Genomic DNA, 23581 nt, shown 5'->3' with positions numbered 1-23581 from the left:
AAAATACGAGCATACGAGTTTATCTTTTTCTGGGGTCTGTGTTGCTCAATCTTTAGTTTTCCAAGTAATGTTTTGTCACAGTAGAGCTCATTGTTGCTTTAGTATATGTAACAGATATCACGACATGTATGAATTAATCCTACTGACTGAACGCAAAATCTCCAATATGCATGATATTTAAAATAAGAATAATCACTTAAAAAATTTTTGTAGAAATTTCAACACTGTTTCTAAAGAAACTTACTTCAATATTTAGTATTTACAACCGTGTGTCATGCCTCTCTGATTTATTAAAGAAGTGTAACAACTACATAACTTATCCATTTCTAGAGCCCTTCCGGTGTCTTTTTAGTTAGTCCATAGTTTTTGCTGGGGTTCGTGTTATCCAACCTTGTTTTTTTGTGTATTTTTTTGTAAACTGTTGTTTGTATTTTCGTCCCTTTTCGTTTTGGTTATGATATCACCTGTTATCGTTAAGTCTGTAATGTTTTTTGGTTCCTTGTTTTTTATCCGTCTTTGCCATAGATAAAACAAGACGTTTTAATTAAGAGTTTCATAAGTTGTATGAATCAACTCATGATGATCAAGTGAAAATAACAGAAGCTTTAATAGAATTATGTAATTGATATTTTTATTTCTTTATAGTGATTCTGAATAGCTAGATGTTGATATACCCGAATCAGTCACATTACTTAGTTGTCTGCGAGCCCTTTGATGAATGCTTTTTTGCGTAAGCTTGGTTTTAAATCGCGGATGCTTTTCTTTTGGATATCTTTTGGCTGAAAAAAGTTTTGGAAAATTTAATATTTCATCTTCTTCGTTCGATGAAGAGAAAAACACTTGCTTGCATCCAGTAGATGGACTAGTTTCGCTTAGTGAACTGTCATCCGCTTCGTAGTCGTACTCATCTGATTCCAAACTTTTGATAACTTCTAAACCAAACCAAGTGCTTTTTGTATTGGCCTCCATTGTTAAATCTGGTTTTCTTTCGTATGCAGATAGAATATTATCTCTTTGGTCAGTTCCAACATCGGAATTTAAAGATTTTAATTGGTTTTCAATTGAGTATTTATCAATACTCTGTAAACACATTTTGTCCTCTGATATGCTCCCATTTCCTTCATTGAAAGAGTTTACTGAAACCTCGTTTTCATTTCCTGTACAACTGAATCTGTCGGTGGTATTTTCCAACTCTAATACTTCAGTATTGTCTTTACTTTTTTCGCCATAGTCCGTCATATCGTCTGTTGATGCGTTTTGTTGTCTTTCGCTTTCCTCATTCAACAGTCCGGAGGAATTTGACTCGATTACGTTATTTTCGACGAGTACATTGACTACAATCTCATCATTTTCAATATTTTGGTAGTATTTTGATTTATTGATACCAAAATTAAAGTATTCAACTCCACAGGAATCTAACATCATGGACTCTAGCATTTCCTTCAATGCAGAAAACGTCGGTCTGTTGACGGGAAACTGTTCCCAACATAACATCATTATTTGGTATCTAAAAACAAGAAAACATAATTATATCCTTAAAGAAAACAATTTGTTTCTCCCTACTGCACCAGTATATATTTTGCAAATTGAGAAATCAATTATTGAATGTGGAATGCGGGAAGAAAGGGACTAACTCTTTAAATACTTCTGGTAACGCTGGTAAAGCTTTTTTTTGTGTATTTGTTAGGGACACTAAGTGAAATTAGGCATTAAATCCCATGAACGCATGAAGATATTTCCTGAATTCCCAGGCATTACGCTTAATTCCTGAAAGTTGATGATGATTATTCAACTTGTTGCCAAAAATTATTTCAGGCAATAAGTTAATTTTGGGATTTTTTCATCTTCCAAATACAGGTCCATTCGGTGAAATATTCTAGATAATAATGTTTTGAAAATTATACTCCAAAATTAATATAAACTTATTTAATAGATTTTCAATGTTTAGTTTTTTCTTGAATCAAAACAGAACTTGCTCGCATTTCTTTGTGGTATTTTTCTTTAATGGCCAAGTTGGTTTGAGCTGGTAAAAAATACACAACTAAAGATATGAAACATTGCCAACCACATCATCTTTGGATATGAAAAATTTAGAAAATACCCATCTAATCTTTCCACTTCTGAATTTTAATTATAAGCATTTAAGTGCTTTAAAAATGTTGTAAGAATCGGGCAATAAAAAAATCAAAACATGGCCGAAAAACCCGCCGACGTTACCATCCTATTTTGAAGAACCCCTCATCCTGAGTTTGTCTTCCTTTTCTATGTGTCTGGTAATTCAAGAAATCTGGTTAGAATAATAGAAAGTTACGGTATTAGCTCCCCTTAATGTTTAATTTCAAGGGCATTTCAACCAAATTGTACCTTGAATTACTAGAACAGGAAAATGAAACGAATGTTATATCGTGTACAATTATACGTTTTTGAACATAAATTAATGTCGTCTTAAGTGAGTTTGTGTTTGTCATGTTTTTACCGCTGCCTCCTTTGACAGATTGACACTTAAGCAACAATAAATAAAGGCAACAGTAGTATACCGCTGTTCAGAACTCGTAAATTAATGGACAAAAAAAACAAAATCGGGGTAACAAACCAAAACTGAGGAAAACGCATTAAATATAAGAGGAGAACATTGACACAACATTAAAAAGTAACACACACAGAAACGGACTAAGTTTAGACAAAATCCGATGAGAATAACAAATATAACATCAAAACCAAATACATGAATTTGGGATAGAAAAGTACCGTGACACGATTCATAGTAATGTGAATTCACACTAAAATATAAGAGAAAACAAACGACACAACGTAAAAATGTTACACACACAAAAACGAACTATGACATAACAATGGCCATTTTCCTGACTTGGAACAGGACATTTAAAAAAAAAAAAAATGGTGGGTTGAACCTGGTTTTGTGGCATGCCAAACCTCGCACTTTAATGGCAATGTTAAATATAACATTAAAATGACAACATAATATTACAGGACTACAATACAAATAAATAGGAGAACGTACTAGGCAAAGAAACACATGAATAATAGATAACAAAAGGCATCAGGTTTAAAATTCATTACGCCAAAAACGCGCCTCATCCACACAAGACTTACCAGTGACGCCCAGATATAAAAGTTCGAAAGTCAAAAAAAGGTACAAAATTGTACAGCACTGAGAATCAAAAGTTGAAAAAAGGTTGTGCCAAATACGGTTAGGGTTTTTTGCTTGTGATAAGAACATCCTTATTATTTAGAACAATTTATGCTATTGCAAACAGTAAATTTTATCAAATGAATATAAAAGATATACATAATAAAACTGGAGTCTTAACTAACTACAGAAAACAAAACCCGAATACATAATACAAAAACAAAAAAATACATAAAATAGACACACCCGACTTAGTCCAGGCCTCAACGCAAAAAGTCATAAAATTGACGTCACATACGAAGTGGTGAAAAGGCACAAAAATTACGTCACATTTGAATTTCTGAAAGCACAAAAATGACGTCACATTTGAAAAACTATATCTCAAAAATGAAAGATTATAATAGAACTAAATACTGATATTACATTTAAATACATTGCACATTGCAATACTTCTGACTTCAAACGTAAAACATCGTTCAGATTACGTTGAACAAAATCAAATCTAATAAATGAACGCGGTGATTAATTTTACACATAAGTATAATAGAAAAGACGTCAACAAATTTGACAAAATCCGATGAGAATTACAAATATAACATCAAACTAAATACATAAATGTGGTACTTATACATCTCGTCAATGTGCTTTCATTTTTTTGTGGTTTGTTTTGTATTTGCGACTTTTTGTATTTCTTTTGTTCTTATAACGTGACTCTGTACTTTAAAAGATCCCGTCAGTATGATATTGTTCTATTTATATGTCATTATGATATATTTCTATTATGAATTACAATATACGTTGAACCACAAACGTCAAAATCATTCAATCGCGTAGTGGAATTAACTATTTTTGGATTCTTATAAATTCTATATATAACTTTTGGACTAGTTTAAATCTCGGTCTATTTCTTAAATTTATTCTTACATACTTTTGATTTTTTAACCCTGTATGCTAACATTCCCATGACAATTTTTAAATTGTTTGTACGTACATTGAACGACAAATTTATGTGACGTATAAAATTTTCTGACGTCAGACACTCAAATCAATAAATGTGTTCGTAGATAGTAGATGTTTTTGTGTTCTATTAAATTGTTCCTTTTAAAATTGTTAAACGATGATGACTGATGTACCCATATTTTGACTATTATATTTATTGTGTCTGTTTATTTAACGCATCAATGTAAAAAGATCGGAAATTGATGAGACTGTTATTAAAGTGAGAGGGTTAGCGCTATAGAACCAGGTTTAATCCACCATTTTCTACATTTGAAAATGCCTGTACCAAGTCAGGAATATGACAGTTTTTGTCCATTCGTTTTTGATGCGTTTTGTTATTTGATTTTGCCATGTGATTATGGACTTTCCCAATTGATCTTCCTCTAAGTTCAGTATTTTTGTGATTTTACTTTTTATAGATAAGTACCGTAACATGTCATATAGTATTGTGAATTCACACTCAGCAAAACAGTCACAATCGGGAATAAGTCACGTTCGGTAATTAAAAGATTAGACGACGTAATGACAAATCACAATCTACCATGTGGTAAAAATGTCCTTAGCTAGTTTGGTCAAAGACACATCGTATGGATCAACTAATTCGTGATGGTGTCCATACAATTTACGGAGTGTCAATTTTAATCTGTCCTCCTCATAACTTTGTTGAAGCAGTTTCTGTGTAAGGAGCACACTTCTGTATATGAAGTCCGTATAGTGTGAACAAGCACGAAACTAACGTATCAATTGTGATATGTAAACACCATACGAAGGGGCAGAGGGTATGTTACTGCTGAGAAATGGGAAATTGATAATTGGGAAGTTGAAATCGTCCCGTTTATCATAGATTTTTGTGTGAAGTCGTCCATCTGCGTCAATATTGAGGAAAAGATCAAGGTATGAAGCAGTCCTTCTAGTATCAGTAGTATCCTTAATTTCAAGTTCGCTGGGATATATGAGATGTAAGTATTGGCTGAAATATGGGTTATTCAATGATAGAACGTCATCAATATATCGGAAAGTAAAATTAAAGAATTTCGCAAGGTGCTTTTTCTTTTTGTCTTTTAGAAGGTTCTGAATGAATTCTGCTTCATACGAGTACAAAAACAAATCGGCCAGCAGGGGTGCACAATTAGTACCCATTAGAATACCGACTGTCTGTTGAAATATAAATCCTCCAAATTCAACAAATATATTGTCGATCAAAAAGTCCAGCATTTTGATAATATCATCTTCAGTATATTTTCTGGAAGATTCAGTGTGATTCTTCACAAAATATGAACTATTGTAACCCAAAACAAGAAATTTGTATCTACGATTCCCATTTTTATAAAAAAGCTCTGTTTTATGAGATGGTGAAGTCGATCTTTCAACTGAGCATGGGGAATAGTAGTGTATAGCGTAGAAAAATCAAAAGTCTTTATGTTGCTGCAAAATTACAAAGATTGTGATCGAAGATTAAGCAGTAGATCTTTCGAATTTTTGAGAATCCACATCTGTAGAAAGAATAGTAGTCAGTTCTTTAGAAACTTGTTTAGTCTAACATTTTGAAGAACCAGCTATGTATCGTTCTTTATATGGAGTTTTGTGTAATTTAGGTATCCAGTATAATGAAATTAAATTTTCTTCCTTTTCTTTGATTTTGATACCAAAAGAAAGGACAGATTTATGATTTTGTAAAGTTTCGTCCTTGGTAAATGATGTTAAAGAATATGTAGGGTTACCAGCAGTATTATTTATTCCAAGCTCTGTTGTGAGACATTGCAAATAATGTTTTTTTACATATGAAGACAATATTATTGGAGGCTTTATCTGCTGGAACAATGACATATTTGTCATGCAAAGAGGATAAAGCATTCACAACATCCGGATTCTTGAAAGGGTTAGTAACTCTTGTACTCATATTACATCGTTGTTTTTGTATGTGCCTCTGAATGCATGATCGAATAGCTTTGATCCATTCAGTCAAAGTGTCCAGTTCTGGTTCGTCTGGTTCGTGCTTTACCCATTTTCTTGCATAGTCCTCAACTGCATCCATCAGTAACTTGAAATTCTTTTTCCAGTTGATGGGCTGGGGGATTCTATATTTTGGTCCCTTGGCTAACAACTCTCTTAGTTTTTCATTTGTAACGATGCCAAGGTCACCAGTAATAACATGACCAGCTGGACTATAATTGTTTTGTGACGATGCACATGAGCAATCCGGAGGCTTGGATTTCGTATCTTTGAGTTTAAAGGCCTCTAACTCTTGTGGTTGAAAATCTAGGATGTAAATTTCTTGAATCTTAACGAAATGTAAATTTGAATCAGGGAAAACAAAGATCACAATGTGACCAGAACTAGTTACTGTTCACTCGAAGCGAAGACTTCTCCAATCATGCAACCATAGTGTGGTATTAGGTGGTCAAACGGAAATATTCAAGACATGTTAACTATATGGATGAGGAACAACTAATTAACAGTGGTCAATTTGAATCAAATTCGTCCACACACATGTACGAAAGAATTCTGCTCTACCTAAAGGTATTGGATAACCACCAGGTACAAATGCTAGAAAAAAATAGATCTGTGAAAGGTATATCTTGGGTGTTTCTTTTATTATTTGGTGTTTAAATGAAATATATTGTTTAAACTTGAGTGACATGCTTAGCTTGTTAACAGGGATAAACAAAAAGATGAGCATTTGATTAGTTAATTTTCAGTGGTGGTTGTGATAAAACTTTACTCATGCCAAGTATTTCTTTATTTTTAACATAGATAATTCTTATCCCAATTCAACACAAACTCTTCTCTTCTTTATATACAGAAAAAAACATCAACTGGTTGATGATTACCTTCTGGCGCATCCCTGGTTTAACAATGTTTTTAATTAATAATTTTTCAATTTTATATATACATATGTATATGTAAGTAATATTTTTCAATTTTTATTTTTAATTTGTGGTATAAGATAAAAACAAGATACATTTAAACATGTAGGTGTTTGTAAGTGTCAAGGAGCATCTCTCTAGTGAGTTTCTCCTTGAAGCACTCAGTAGTGGTGCTGCAGGCTATTGGTTCAGGTAATTTGTTCCAGTCTTTTATAGTTCGGAGAAAAATGAAAATTTGTAACTGTCTTTGCGGCATCGAATTTGTCGGTATGTTTGTTCGTGGCTAGACCTGGTGTTTGATTTGCTTTTAATTAGTATGTCAGTATGTGGTATTGCAATTTTGTTGTTTGTAATTCTATGGAACATTTTTAATCTGCTTTTGAGTCTCCTTTCTTGTAATGTTGGCCAGTGAAGTGTGTTAATCATATTTGTAACACTTTCAGTATATTTGTAGTTGGAGCATACGTAGCTCGCTGCACGTCTTGGAACTTTTTCTATGGAGTAAATGTTCTCTGCTGTGTAAGGGTCACAGACAGTGCAACAGTATTCTAGTTTTGGTCTAATAAGGGCTTGGTATGCTCGGTTTTTGATGGTTACTGAGTTTATTTTTAGGTTGCTTCTGATGAATTCAAGGGTCTTATTTGCTTTTGATGTCATGTTCTGAATGTGTTTGTTCCATTTTAAATTTGATGATATAGTTATGCCGAAATATTTTGCACTTTCAACCGACTCAAGAATGTGACCGTTCATATTATAATAAAAATGGATATGTGTTTTCTTTGTGGTCACTCGAAGTATGTTGCATTTATCAGAGTGGAACTGCATTAGCCAGTCTTGTTCCCATTTGATTGCCCCGTCTAGGTCTTCTTGGAGTTTAATGCAATCTGATGTTCATTTAATCTGTATTAAAAATAGTATTGAACCTAATATAGTGCCCTGAGGAACACCTGACGTAACTGGTATCTTGTCAGAGGAATGGTTTTCTAGCATGACTGTTTGTGTACGATTTGAAAGGAAAGACTTTATCCACTTTGTAGCTTGATCCGATACACCAAAAAAATTAAGTTTAAATAGTAAACGGTTGTGTGGAACTTTGTCAAAGGCTTTTGCGAAATCCATGATGATTAAATTGGTTTGTATGTTTTTATCGTTATTTAATGACAGTTGGTGAATTAGTGATATTATCTGGGATTCGCAAGATCTATGTGCCCTGAAGCCGTGTTGCAAGTCATAAAGTATGTTGTTGGATTCAAAGTGTTTCATGATGTTGCTTGCAATTATGTGCTCTAATAATTTGCAGGAAATACATGCTAATGAAATTGGTCGATAGTTACCAGGATGATGTTTGTCTCCTATTTTGAAAACAGGTGTTACGTTTGCGTGGTTCCAATCATGAGGTACTTTACCTGTATGTATTGATTTTGTAAAAAATAGAGTGAATATGTCTGTGCATGTGTTGATGTTTTCTTTTATAACTATTCCAGTTATGTTATCTGGTCTTGTAGCCTTTTTAGGATTTATATTTTTAATTAATTTATAGATGCCTTCTCTGTTGATGTCTATGTTGTCCACTATTGGATGTGTTGGTGGACCTTTGTCAGAGATAACTGTATTAGTCTCAAATGTAAAAGCTGATTTAAATTGTTCGTTTAATATATTTTCTTTTTTCAAGGTATCTGTATAAAGTAAACCTTCACTCCTAAGAGGTGAAATACCAGTGTTTTTATTGTTTTGGCCTTTTATGTATGAACAGAGTTTTTTTCAATTGTTTGTTGAATCTCGGATTTTCAGGCTCTTGTATTTCAATGCCAAAAATCATGTTTTCGATATAATTCCAATAGGCATTTCTCATCTCTTTCTGTTATTGTGTTTTGATTTGTTTGAATTTTTGAATATGTTTACCATCATGGCAATTGCAAGAATAAAATATACGGAAACCTTTAAGGGCCATGTAAGTTTATTTTTTTACAATTTGATATGAAAAAAATAATAATTTGATAAAACGGAGTATCTATTTGATATAACATATTATGACAATTTAATATAACAATTTATTAATTTGATAATTTCAAAGCGAGAAAATCAATCTCGTTGAGATGATCAACGATAATCTATAAATATCAAATTGATAATCTGTTATATCAAATTGATAATCTGTTATATCAAATTAACAATTTGTTATATCAAATGGAAAAAAGTAAATTGACATGGCCCAAAAAGACCTTCGTAGAAATATTCTGAGTGGACTTAGTCTCAAAAACACATAAAGAGAAAATTGCTTTGAAAACTGCCTCAATAAATATTAGTAGGCAGAGCAATAATCTTTTTTTATATATTAACAGGCTAGGTAGGAGAGTACGGAAGCCCATTTAGGACCTCCCAAAAATATAATTTGAATTTGAAATCACGACTTTAAATCGATATCACGAATTATATAATTCGTTATAACAGATTAAATTTGTGATACCGAATTGGTAAAAATTGTTATAACATATTTTATAATTAGTTATGTAAGAAATAATTGATGCAAGCTATACTTTATTGTATTTTTAACATGGGTAGGAATCATATTCGTGATTATTTTTGCCCGAGCGATAGTGAGGGAGGAGTTTTTGAACAGCCAGCATGAACGGTTGTCGTATCCAGGTCAAATATGTCAATTTCAGAATGCAACACATTACAGTCATAATAAATGAATTAGAAACAACATGTGCATCATTTAAGAGTTTGGAAGTGTTTTAAGTTAATGAAATATATTAAATGCATGCTAATTTGATAAAATACATTATTCTGCAGTAGTCAATATACGCATATGCATTTTCTTTTATTGAATTAGAGCATGAGTTTATTCATATAGCGAAAGAAGCACGTCATATTAGAATACGAATTAAATTCGTTATCACATTTTTTTTCTGTTCGTCCGTCCGTCTGTCCTGCTACAGTTTAGGTAAAGGTAGTTTTATGACGTTGAAGTCCAATCAACTTGAAACTTAGTACACATGTTCCCTATTATATAATCTTACCAATTTTAATGCCAAATTAGAGTTTTTACCAAATTCACGGTGCACTAAACATAGAAAATGATAGTCCTTGTACTATGGACACGTTCTTGTTGATATATATATATATATATATATATATATATATATATATATATATATATAACATCATTTATTTATTACTAGATCTTTCTTGGTGTATGAAATGAAATGTTAACAACTTTAATAGAGAAAATGCAAATGAGAATAGAAATGCTACTATTCCGACGACCGAATCCGAAATACTTCGGAAATTAAAATATCTGGTTTTAGGAGAGAAAAAAAGGTGAACCAACCGAAAGCAGATTGAACAAGCTCATTTGTACATGTAAATAATATTGTTACGCGCAAGTAACATATTCACACATTGATTTGTTTGTTATTACAATATATCTTGTTTAATATCAATGCTAATGGGACTTTTCTTAAGGAATATATTCTTCTAAAAACTGTCAATGATTTAAGGCCACGATCGGCTTGGTGCCATTATGCGTCTGGTTAGCATTAAATCTGTTTATGTTGGCCAGGAATAAGGCAACCGTTTTAGTTTAGCTATGTTGATTTAATTTATTGAATAATTTGGTTTTTGAAGGTTGGACAGCACGCTAAACACGTCGATGTTTTGCTGGTGGATGAATCATGGACACAGTAATAAATGTCTGCATAATGCCTGTTCAGGATCTGAGTGGTAGTTTGAAAACTCGGAATGTATCTATGATTAGATTGGGTACTACCACGATAGAAAACTGGCCCATTACCCAACACCACGTATACAGGGACCTCGGACAAAACACATCGCCATCCACAATGGGTTTTGGAGTGTATGCCGACGCGGAACATTTTATGTTGTACAGTTCGGTGTTGAAACATACTGTCAGCACAACATATTGTATTTAGCAGACTAACCAGGAGCTAATCGAGCTAGTCTGTTCAACATAAAGGACTGAGACGTGATATGTGTTGTTTAAATATCAATACCCATAAAGAAAGTAAATGATACTTCCATGCGTTAAAATTTTTCATGCAGATTTCATGATTGGTATCAAATTTTCTATGGATTACAGACGGATGATCAAGCGATCATTTGTTTCATACTAAGTTTTTGACCAGATGCTACATTTTTATTTGTATTATCAAAACGCATTATGGACCATTGACATCTCAGTATTGTTTTAATTATTGCGGTAGTAGAATATTTGTTTACCCATTAAAAGATTACAATCTTACTTAGTAATTGTATTCTGAACATTACTACTCTTTGAAATACTAGTAAATTAAATATAGAAATTGAACAACGCAAGTAAAAACCGTAAATCTATATAAATCACGAGTTACGAAACTTGGTCCTCATTGCTAATTATATCTTATTTTACCAGACACATTGTCATTTTAACAACACATTTAATTTGTCGTAAAGAGAAAGATAACTGGTTATTTTAAATAGATTTGAAATCATTATCCATAATCATCGTATGGAATATAAATCGCCAAATCTTTATTACGTCAATGAAAATATTTAATTTGAAATCAAAGGTGCAATATCTAGCAGGCAACCCGATATATTTAACTTGAATACAAATCTACATAAGTCGCTTTTCTCAAATTTCTTCCCGACAATCAAATTAATACGGAGATAACTATCTCAGCAAAACACTGAGATGAATGGAAACACTCATAAAAGATAACAATTTTCAGTAGGCCTAATTTTAGTAATACATGAATGGACAATTTTCAATCTAAAACGGAATTTAATAGATAAGTTGTCCATAAATTGCTTATTTAAAATGGGCGTTACAATCAAACTTTAGAAAATTTACAACAGTACTGTAATCAAGTTCAATCATAATCAAGTTCAATTGATATCACGCTGATATTTCGAATCATCAAAAATTTGTCACAAAACCACTGTTGTGAAAACATCAATTCCAGGGCATCAATTACACTCAGTCGTTTCCCCCGTTAAAGTAACAAACCATACCTATACCTAACAGAAAACACCTTCTTTAGAACATATTTATCTTTACTCAACATATTGAGAACGTATTGTTAGGAAAAATAATGAAGGGTGCACTTCATCTACCTTTTCCATGTATTTTGTTTTTATGTTTGTCTTTACATTTGATTTACCTTCGAGTATGAGAGAAGTTTTTGAATAGTAATACAATGAATGTATTATTACTTTTTATGAGAAGCAACGAATACTTCTGTAGAATACTTGAAGAATACATTTTTTCTCTCCTCGACCGGTTTATATCGTACTCAATTTAAGATAAATAGATATTTCAGTTACTTTTTTTTTGCAATTTGAGTACCACGCTTTTGTCATTGGATTTTATTATTTTACATGTATTTTTCATAAGTATGAGAATTCTGTGTTATAATTCAACTAAATCAAACTGAACATTACATTTGACTCAGAACATTAATGAAACAAAACAATTATAATTATAATATAATACACTAAATGCTGACAAAGACCATATATTTTTGTAAAATATTTATCTTGTAACACGATATTGTTTTTCTCTAATTTTTGATATTTTTTCACATTTCTTGAGCGGTGTGAGAAACATATTTCTCCTCACTAGTGAAATATCTGTTCTCTGCAAAAAATTAGTCGAAATTTGATTATGACCTCAAAATGTCTAGGTTTCTTCTATATTTGTCTATTGGGACGTCATGAAAAAAGTCGACCATGTCTGATGACGTCACATTTAAAGAACACAACTTTCTGAAAATCTTTTAAAAAGAAGGAAACAAATCATTAGAGAAACAGATTCCGACACTATAACTCGTGTACTACGATACTTCCCCACTCTCGACAGTTTTTAAATTTTAATTATTTAAAAAGCTCGACAAGCCTCGCTCCTTAAATAATAAAATTTAACTGTCTCGAGCGGAGAAATATCGTAACACACTTTTTGCAGTGTATTTTTTGTATATAACCCTAGATAACCCAATGCTGAACGTCTGTCAGAAAATAGTCACATATTTATACGTTTATTATGATATAATATTGATATGATTGCATCTTAATTTTTACAACTTTTGCAACCCAAGACTTGCAAAGCCGAAGATGATAGACTTTATTCTACAAACGCTAAATTGCGGTGTTAGGCCTTTTATCCTACGTGAAAAGTCCATCGAAGAGTTTTAAGATGAATATAATTAAATGATATAAATGTGACTCAATGTCTAGCATTATCATCCAATAAAATCCGGATAAAAACAGCTTACCTACATCTTATTATCTGGAGAAAGATGAACAATATAAAACAAAACAAGTGGAACTATTTAAGTCCGATAGAGTTGATGCATCGATGTTGATTGACCGAAACCCCCGGTTTCTAGGGAAGAAACGACAAAGCGGTAGGCAGGACACCAATAACTTCACCCTTTATAGGAAAACATATCAATACACCATGAATAATGTTACAACCTTAGAGAAAGAAAGAATGGCATTGCCCGGCGTACAGAAGCTTAATGTTGTGCTTATTTTCGTTTAAGTATGTGTCCTAGTAGTGTAAGCTATGCATAACGGTTCTCTGATGGAGAACGTCTGTCGTCAAATTGTTACATTTTAGACGTATCATCATTTATATGAGAGTCATGTGAAAACAACCAAACAGCAAATAAAAGGGGTTATTAACGATACTGCACAAACCATGAACAATTAAACACATCAAAAGATTAGTTCAATGATACTGATAAAAAACAATCATATATGAACAAGACGTAATAATATCGTATTATCAATCCGACGTGATCTTACGTATAACTAAATGAAAAGGAACACCACCATCTTTTTACGATGTACTGAATACAGATTAACTGCGTTAATATATACGATCATACAATCCTAAATGATATGCTTACTAGGGAATGCAACACAAGCTTACGCAGGCTATATATTATAACACAGAGCAGAGGTTGAAGCAACAACTACAGGAGTTAAAATTAAATTGAGGGAACAGTATTAAAGAAAGAGGAAACGTGGGTGCATTTGGGAAAAATATGAAAATGAGTCATATACATCATGTTCAATAATGCGCAGCATCTGAGTCAAAATCCCAATTTGGAATATATTTTAAAATCTTCAAATCATTATCAACATGTGTACTCAATTATAACAGCTTCAATGTAAATGTCCTTTTAAACAAAAGTTTAGCATGGTACGAGATGGACAGACGAACGAAAGGACGTTCAGACCGGACTCACACATCCTTCTATCGAAGGTGAAAGAAAAGTAAATATATATAGCGAAAGCCCTGTATACGCAATTGGCCCTGACTATCCAATTTGTAGTGTTGTTATAAGTAAACAGGTAAATATATAAATACCATGCTTGGTTTAAGATAATGAAACTGCAACATTTTTGTTTAAAGTAGGACAAATAAATACACGATTTTCACATGTTTAGGATAAGAGAATGAACTAATATATAGAACAATATAGAAGAAAAATATCTGCTGATATGATTCAAAACGTGGAGATAATTTGGTTTTCTTTCCGGGAATGTAAGAAAAATTGTTATGCAAAAGACTACTTTTTCATCTTTTTTATAATAATCCAAATTTGCTGAAAATAAAAGAAAAAAATGCTTGTCATTATAAATCCGACAATGTACTAACAAGAAAAGTCATTGTTACTTTGCAAACTTAACTATACGTCACTTTTTGACAAAATGTTATTTTGTTGTTAACTCATGCCAATTTGAAGGAGGAAATGATAAAATTTCTCCAAATCATTGACATGACTAATTACCAGTTCTTTTTGTAAGAGTCTTTTTCAAAGGGGTTTGATAATGGTATAAAAGCACCACGCAAACATAAATCAGTTACGTTGTTCTGGAATAGCACATATCAAAGACTTGCTTTTATTCCCGATTTAAGGGCATTATGTTTTCTGGTCTGTGCGTCCGTCCGTCCCGCTTCAGGCTAAAGTTTTTGGTGGAAGTAGTTTTTGATGAAGTTGAAGTCCAATCAACTTGAAACTTAGTACACATGTTCCTTATTATATGATCCTTCTAATTTTACTGCCAAATTAGAGATTTGCCCCCCGCTTTCACGGTCCATTGAACATAGAAAATGATAGTGCAGATTGGGCATTATTAACAATAAGGAAGAAAAAAAATCGTCCCTTTTGTCATTAATTTTAGTGTTGAAAGGTCATTATTAAGAACATAATATGATATGTTGTTTTCTATATGACTTTCAGTGAATTAAAATTTGGACGACTTGAACTCAGTGTAACGACTGATATTACTCACTAAACGGCTAAGCTAACTAGTTAAAATAATTCGTTATTAGGACTTATCTAACTCGTTATAACGATTTAACGTACTTATTATGACGACTTACCTATACCTCTAACTCTTGGCCTTGATTGATTTTCTTTTGTGCATTATTGTGTAAGAACATGGTTTCATCAAATCCAAATATCAAATAGTAAATCTTTAATCATATTTATCATTAAATAGTTTAAAAATCAACTGATGTTGTTTTAAGTCCCGTTCAGGAATTTTATTTTACTTTTTTTTGTACATTTTGTCTTATCAAATAAGACATATCTATTAACATATAAAGCAAAAAGACAACTTGTTTATGGCGATCTACTAACGTAAAAAGCACTAAAATTCTTTGTTTGTAGTTTACCTTATAATAGTCTTACTATCACAATAAATACACACATTAAGTTCTCCAAATAGCATTATTTCCCCTGAATTACCATACATGGCAAAACCATTTTATAATTCATCAAATATTTATTAGCCTGATAGCAATCTGGTCAACATCTCTTTTCATACAAACACTTTACATACATTCAGATATAAAGATTAGTTTTGAATATCAGACAATCATCTATCGATCATTATTGAGAGGACAAAAAAAAGCAATATAATTTTGATAATTTGAAACGCATATGGCCTTACCATCATTTTCACCTTTGAACAAACAATTCACACTCCAACTTGAAATGATCATTATTTTTGTCAATTAAATATGTAAAAAGTCATGAAGCTCCCAAACCCTTACATCCTTAGACAGGATACAATGTTACAATGTTCTCTAATCAACTACTACAAGAAACTAATCATAGATTATTTTTTTTTTACGCCAGACGCGCGTTTCGTTTACAAAAGACTCATCAGTGACGCTCGAATCCAAACAAAGTTAAAAAGTCCAAATATAGTACGACGTTGAAGAGCATTGAGGACCAAAAAGTTCTAAAAGTTTAGCCAAATGCAGCTAAGGTAATCTATTCCTGAGGTAGAAAAGCCTTAGAATTTCAAAAAATCAAAAGTTTTGTTTACATTTAATTATAAGCGTTATACAAATTAAACCTTCAATATGGCCTAGAATAAAACCCATTTTAGTTAAGAAGTACCAAAACGCATTAAGCAACGAAGAAAACTCGTACCGCATAGTAGCTATAAAAAACCCCGATATCATAAAATGTAAAACAATTCAAAAGAAAAAAAAGAGTAAAAGAAGAATGTGGGTTCTGCATTTCTAACAAAGATTTCATTCTTTTCTATTTAAAAAAAAATATAACCAACAAGAGTGCACACGCTGAAATGCCTCGAATTCTATATTAATCATTGGTATTATGTTGATAGTCCTAAATATAAAGCTGTATTACAACTGTCACATAAACTTAACATTAACTAAGAAAGACAATAATAATCAAAACCAAGGAGTAAACACAGACTCACAAAACCGAAGGACATTTACATCAACAGTTATAAATAATAAATAAGAAACAACACAAACTCCACTAAAAACTGGGAGTGAAATCAGGTACTCCGGAAGGGTAAGCATTTCCTGCATCGTCGTGTTATTTCTTTGTTCAGTTCGGTAATGATGGAAGGTTATTATGACTGAGGAAGAATATCAGATATGATTTCGGACACACTTTTGTCATAATGGCCAATCAGCTCATGATGGCGACCGTAAAATTTCTTGAGTGATGACCTTTATTTGATTGGTTCATAGCCCTGTCTAAGCAACTTTTGAGAAAGCAGTATTTCTCGTTCAACAAAATCAACGTACTTTGAGCTAGCTTTAGAGTAAAGTATCAATTGAGACACATATACTCCATATGCTGGTGCCGCTGGAAAACTAAACATTGACCAATGAACCACGAAAATGAGGACAAGGTCAGATGAACCATGCCAGGCAGCAGATAACAATTCTTCCACCCAACAAATAAAATTGACCTATTGCCTATAGTTTAAGAAAAACACAAAAACTTAACACTAAGCAATGAACCGTGAAAATGAGGTCACGGTCAAATAAAACCTGTGCAACTGAAGTATAGATCATAAAATATTGTCATACACCAAATATAATTGACTTATTGCATAAAATATTAGAAAAAAGAACAAAACTCCAAAATTTAGCTTTGACCATTGAACCATGAAAATGAGGTCAAGGTCAGATGACACCTGCCAGCTAGACATTTACTGCGATTTCAATTTTTGCTATATGGAGAAAAATCCTGTTTATTTCAAATAAAAAATGTCAAAAAAGCGAGTTTAAATTATTACGATTATAACCCTATCGCATTTTTTGCAATAATAAAAACGTCGCAATAGTTTCTGAATTTACAGTATTCGGTATTCTCAAATAAATTTGCAGATGTACTGTGATATTGATATGTTTTAGGTCAACAGATATACCATTTTTATATGCACTATCTTAATGCTTCCAGTCATAAAAAGACATGTTGAAAAATTCAAAGAAGTCCTACACCAGCGGTCCAAATTTGAGTGATAGCAGGACATCTTCAAAACGTGGCTGTTGTGTGAAGTTATGTTAGTTTATGGAAGTCCAAAATCAGAATTCCGAATTATGGAAATTTATTTCTGACATCTGACAGTTAGTTTAATTTCAGTCATGGGATTTGCCATATACTTCATTTGGAATCAATATGCCACCACATACATCATATGTACCATGTATTCAACTTGTATGAAGTGAACTAACCATAAGTTCTGAGTTGTTAAAAGCCACGATGCAAAGATGAAATTTGAAAATTGACCATCCAGAATCAACAAGTTATCCCAGATGACCACAAAAATGTTGTAATCTGTCACTATGCTTTCTTCAAAGTTGTGCTAGTCGACATAAGTTTTCATGAAGAATGAAATTTTAGTTTGGTCGGATGATGATTACTAGATTTAAACTGTTTTTTCGTTAATGCTCAATTAATTATTTTATCCAATGCTTTGTTGACAATTTCGCGAGGTTGATGTTTTTAATTTGTTTTTATCATATTGTAGATGTAGTTAAACATACTTCAATGGAATAAACTTATACGAGTTTTTGCGTTTTGGACCACTGCGTATTTCGTAATCAAAGATTTAAATTCTAACGATTATTAAAAAAAAACGTTAAAGAAGATTACAGCATAAATTGGAGTTTTTGAAGTAAAAATTTCTTCTTAAATCTAATATAATGTTCAATAGTCTAAAAGTATCAAGTTATTAGTATAAGGAAAAAAATGATATAACATACTTTCATGTCGTATTCAATCACTCGGACAATTTGGTCCCATAAGAAACACGCTTTCATTGTAAATTGTCAAAAAAAAAGCCGTGACACGTGTAGACAACCGTCGCACCTTGTGACTCATCTTCGTATATACTATGGATCAGTCATAGTAATGACAGGAAAAATAGATAGCAATCGATGCTCTGGGCCAAACAGTTTGATCTTGTTTTAACCAGGTGGGTGGTTTTGATTTAAGACATTCAGACATCTTATAGAGATTGACATTTTCCTTTCATATACTGTCCTTTGCTTTGTTCGTAGTTCACATTCAACCCATTGTAACCCGTATCATAAAAAATAGCCATATTCTATACAAATAAAAAGTTCGATATAGTGTAAATTAAGATAAAATTGATATACATTATACTGAGATAACAAGAAGAATAGAAAAAAGGAATTCTGCATGTAACGCACTTGAACTTACAGTTAGGTAAGAGTGTTTGCCCTATGTCGAAGGCCGTTTATTTACAAATTGGAAATTTTGTGTCTGTGTAGTGATATTGAGACCTTTCTTTTGTCACTGTTTGCTCAAAATGTTTTTCTTACTAAAAAAAATGAGTAACAGTGAGTCTGTCATTTTTGTTTTTCGTAAATTGTTATGCTATAAATCAGGCCGTTAGCTTTCATGCTTCATGTTTCATATCGGGGCCTAGTATAGCAAACTATCGACATGGATTTTTTCTAATAGTTGATATGTTCTTAAGTCAGCTTAAGATGGAGATTGGTTAAAGATTATTCGTCGATAAAACTGATGGAGAAAAGTTTAAGTGCTTCCGAAGAAAATTTCAAAGCGGCAATGGCAGAACAAAACCGCATTGTATTAGGAGACTTTATCTGTCTATTCACGGAGCTGTCATAAGGAAACTATATACTATAATATATTTCTATCACCAAGTACACCATGTGGACTTCAATAAAAAGTTCAATTCGATATTCTGTGAGGATGACCCTACATGGTATAATAACATTCATGTGGGCGAAAAATCGATTGCCTATTACATATCCTGTTTGAGCAATAAGTGCAACTTATTTGAAATCTACACACACCATTCTTTCCTAGTTACCGAGGAAAACTGTGATAGCTAACAAATCGTTTCCAATGCACAGGTCATGGCCGTTACTGAACATACGTGAAAAGCGTCCCTTTCTTTGTACCAGCGGGTTGATAATGATAATAAAGTACGAATGGGATAGACGTTAACAGAAAGCATTACGTACCGTTCTGAAGCATTAACTTTAACTTAACTGTTAGTGAAACATCTACAAAAGACTCACCAATGACGTTTGAATCAGAAAGTTAAAAAGACCAACTAAAGTACGAAGTTCAAGAGTAGTGATGATAAATAATTCTGAAAGGTATTGACAAATACAGCTAAGATAATCTATTATTCCTGAGGGTATATCTGAGTATCTGAATATCACTCCCAATATGTTAGTTGAGGAACTGCTCTTTTTTGAGGGTTGTACATAAGACAGTAACACATTTTCATTTATCATGTAAGAGAAGGTACACGGATTCACTGTACCATCACAGCTCATCGATATTGTAATTTGTCGATTAGGAGTAAATCAAATCTTTAAATATCATACAAATGAGAAAGAAAATATAAACTAAAAACACAAATTAATAAATCAGCTAGAAAAGTCGAAAATTTAAATGTCATGTAGACGATAGAAAGTTTTAAGCTGGTCGAAATGATGTCATTTTGATTAATATAAGTAATAAAACTAGAACTGCTAGTCTTAGGAATAAATGTATATTCGATTTCCTTTTCACTTCCGCAACGATGAGGGAAATAATAATTTTACTTGATCATCGGCATAAATTGCTTAATGAACGAAAGATGAATAACACGTCAATGAAAAAATGTCAAGATCACATCAAAATTAAAACTACGGCGTGATGGAAGAAAGAATGAAGAATTTAAAAAAAAAGATAGAAAGCTATGCCTGTTATTCATTGGGCAGAATTGAATGAGATTGCGCCCAGACCTCTTTCCGGGATAATATCATAATAAGAATTAACATAAAATAAGGCATGATCAAGCGATATAAGTAAGCGTTGGTTTGAAAAGAAGATTACTTACAGAATTGAAACATCGTTAAGTTAATTCGTTCAAGGTACAGAAACTAAGTGCAGATAATCAAATGGAAATGAAGAACTACAGAAACGAATGTCTGATTTTGAGGACCAATTGTTAACCAATTCATTAATAGTTGAAAAAAGAGAAGGAAAATATGCAAAATAAAATTTATATGCTAATGTATGAATTTCGAACAGTGGTATACTAGTGTTGCCTTTATATATCTCCGTAATCCTATGTGTGTCGTGAACCTTTATATACAACTTCCAGATAAAGTAGAAAAATAAAAAAAAATATTTTTAACGGGAGAATAATCCCAGAGGACGCATCATCTGCAAACGTGGTAGGAAGCATCCAGGCTAGTTTATGTTATTTTGGGTTTTAAAAAAATGTTTTTACGTAGCATGAAAATCGGTAAACTAATATTGCCTCTTATCAATACAGTTTCTCTGTAACAATAAGATTTAAAAACAAATAACACCTGTATGCTGAGTTTTACCATTTACAGTGATTCATAGCAATACGGGAAAAAGACTGCAATTAAAGTAGAAAAATTACTGTCGATAGGAATAACTATTACCTGTCGAAAATATGTTAACACACTATATGTTACAAAAAAGAACATTTACAGTTTAATTTCCAACACAGCTTGTATTTGTTATTTTCTAAATCAATGTATGATATTTAAACATTGGTAAACCCAGTTTTGCCTAAAATTAATCATCTTATCCCAGTCCTAGTATTTATATCTAATATATTTAACAGAGGAGACTTATACGAGTAACATCAACTAAAGGAGGCCGTATTATTAGAGTCATTGTTTGGTCCTTGAAATTACAAAATATGATAGACTCATTCAACCTCTGGTACAGTAAATTGTGCCGTATGTTTTATTTCAAAATTAAGTTAATTTTCTAATTAAAAAACCCAATTTGATCAAGATTGGTTGTTTAAAGTATATCTTTTGTTCAAAATATATATGAACAAGAGCTTTGCCCTACAAGATTTTTTAAACACATTCATATTTTTGTAAAATACATCGTGTAACAAAGTATTGTTTTGGAAGAGCTCTTTCTTATATCTAAATATTAATGACAAGATCTAAAGAATGAAGGTATTTAGGCAATTGATGGTTTTTTTGCATTAAATGTAAACGTTGTTAACCTTTATACCAATATGCAATTAAAAAAATGTAAATATTAATGTTTGACATCAGTATTTAAAGGGGCACAATGAGTGCTCGTAGGAACACCTACTACCTGTCGATATTCAGGCATTGGTGCAATAATTTCTACAACATTAAAATTAAACAAAACGCATTTGATTTATCTCTACAAAAGATTTAAAAAAATAATTGTCACTTATTTTACCCTCCGGGGAACGTACGTACTTAAATGTAGAAGAATTTCTATTTCAAATCTAAAAAACATTCGTGGTGTTTTTATGTTATACAAATACTATATTGTTGACTGGTTTGTCGACCAGTCATATGAACATCAATAAAAAAAAGTTTATTTCTTTTATTTAGTCATATCATGGGTCCATCTTTCTTTTGATTTTAAAATCATTTTCATAAAGAGATATGCGAATGTCTGCAATTAATGAAATACAAATCGAGTGATTAATTCGACTTTTAAATTTTTCCGCAATACGGCAGTAGTTATTATTTCAATTCAATATTTTTGGACTTTTCTTCCCGAGTCGATTTCAATTATAAAATGTACCCATATTTTCTATACACAGTTTTCATATTGCGCAGATGGAAATGAAATATAAACTAATTATTGAAGGTTTACATCAATGCAAAAATTATCTTGACTGTCCCTCTGGTATCTTTCGTCCCTTTTTTATTTATTTATTCTATTCTCTAAATTTTATTCATTAAAGATGACTTTGTCATAAGCTGTAATATTTAAACTCTTTTTAAGCACGGTAAGGTCAACTAACTTTGCATCAATATAACATACGTTAAAAGTAGGTAACTCTGCAAGTTAAAACACATTTTCAATAATCGGTTTAAACAAACCATCTTGATGTCGATAACGCTCAATCTGTACAATTCAGAACACTGATGCAGTACAAACTATTTCATTAGATATGTAAATATGAAGTTAAACTTCAGAATTGTAATAATTGAATTGAGCATTCTAGGAACAGAAAATGTTTTTGTTTTAATTTGACATAAGTTTCAAGAGTTGTTCTTTAAATGTTTGTTATACATAATCTTTAAATGCAGGGCGAACCCAAATATATTTCACCCAAAAATCGTTTGCTTATTTTGCTTTTTGCATTGGCAATTTTGTTCAGCAATGATTGAAGTGCCTCTACTTTTTAATATTCTTCAAGCATCATTTGTAGATGTAAGTTAAAGAATTGAAGGAACGAATAAAAAAAAACCCAAAGGATACAAGTAAGTGGAATGTTATAATGACTGTCACTCAAGACACTTAAATTGATGCGACTGTCGTTCAAGTGAGAGGTTGAGCTCTATAAAACCGAGTTCAATCCACCATTTTCTACATTTTAAAATGTCTGTACCAAGTCAGGAATATGACAGTTGTTGTCCATTCGTTTGATGTGTTTTATCCTTTGATTTTGCCATTTGATTAGGGATTTTCTGTTTTGAATTTTCCTCGGAGTTCAGTATTTTTGTGATTTTCCTTTTTAGCAATTTATTTATTAATTCTTGCTTAGCAATAAACAGTGGTGAATCAAAACTTATATTAAATCTTACAGTTCTTCCGAACAATATTCAGGACGTTCAATCCGCCTTCCATTCTTTAGGAATTCCAAAAGGTCTGTTGGATCTATGTTTGAATATGGTGTTCCACCAAGTGTTACTATTTCAAATAGCACAATTCCAAATGACCACCTACAAATTAAATTA

General features: G+C 31.9%; 1 protein-coding gene across 1 annotated transcript in view; it reads right to left on the bottom strand.

Annotated features, from left to right (window-relative positions):
- Positions 1–614: 614 nt before the first annotated feature.
- The window catches only part of LOC143069320 (uncharacterized), a 164561-nt gene continuing 141594 nt past the window's right edge, over positions 615–23581 (bottom strand). The window contains exons 24-25 of the mRNA XM_076243889.1: positions 23429–23566; positions 615–1507 (exon numbers count right to left, since the gene is read on the bottom strand). Of these exons, the coding sequence (XP_076100004.1) occupies positions 640–1507; positions 23429–23566 (1006 nt within the window). The 3' untranslated portion in view covers positions 615–639. The remainder of the gene's footprint in view (positions 1508–23428; positions 23567–23581) is intronic.

This window comes from Mytilus galloprovincialis, chromosome 3, assembly GCF_965363235.1.
Source record: "Mytilus galloprovincialis chromosome 3, xbMytGall1.hap1.1, whole genome shotgun sequence".
Taxonomy (NCBI): Eukaryota; Metazoa; Mollusca; class Bivalvia; order Mytilida; family Mytilidae; genus Mytilus; species Mytilus galloprovincialis.
Note: the sequence above shows the minus strand (reverse complement) of the source record. Positions and strands in the feature narration are given on the sequence as shown.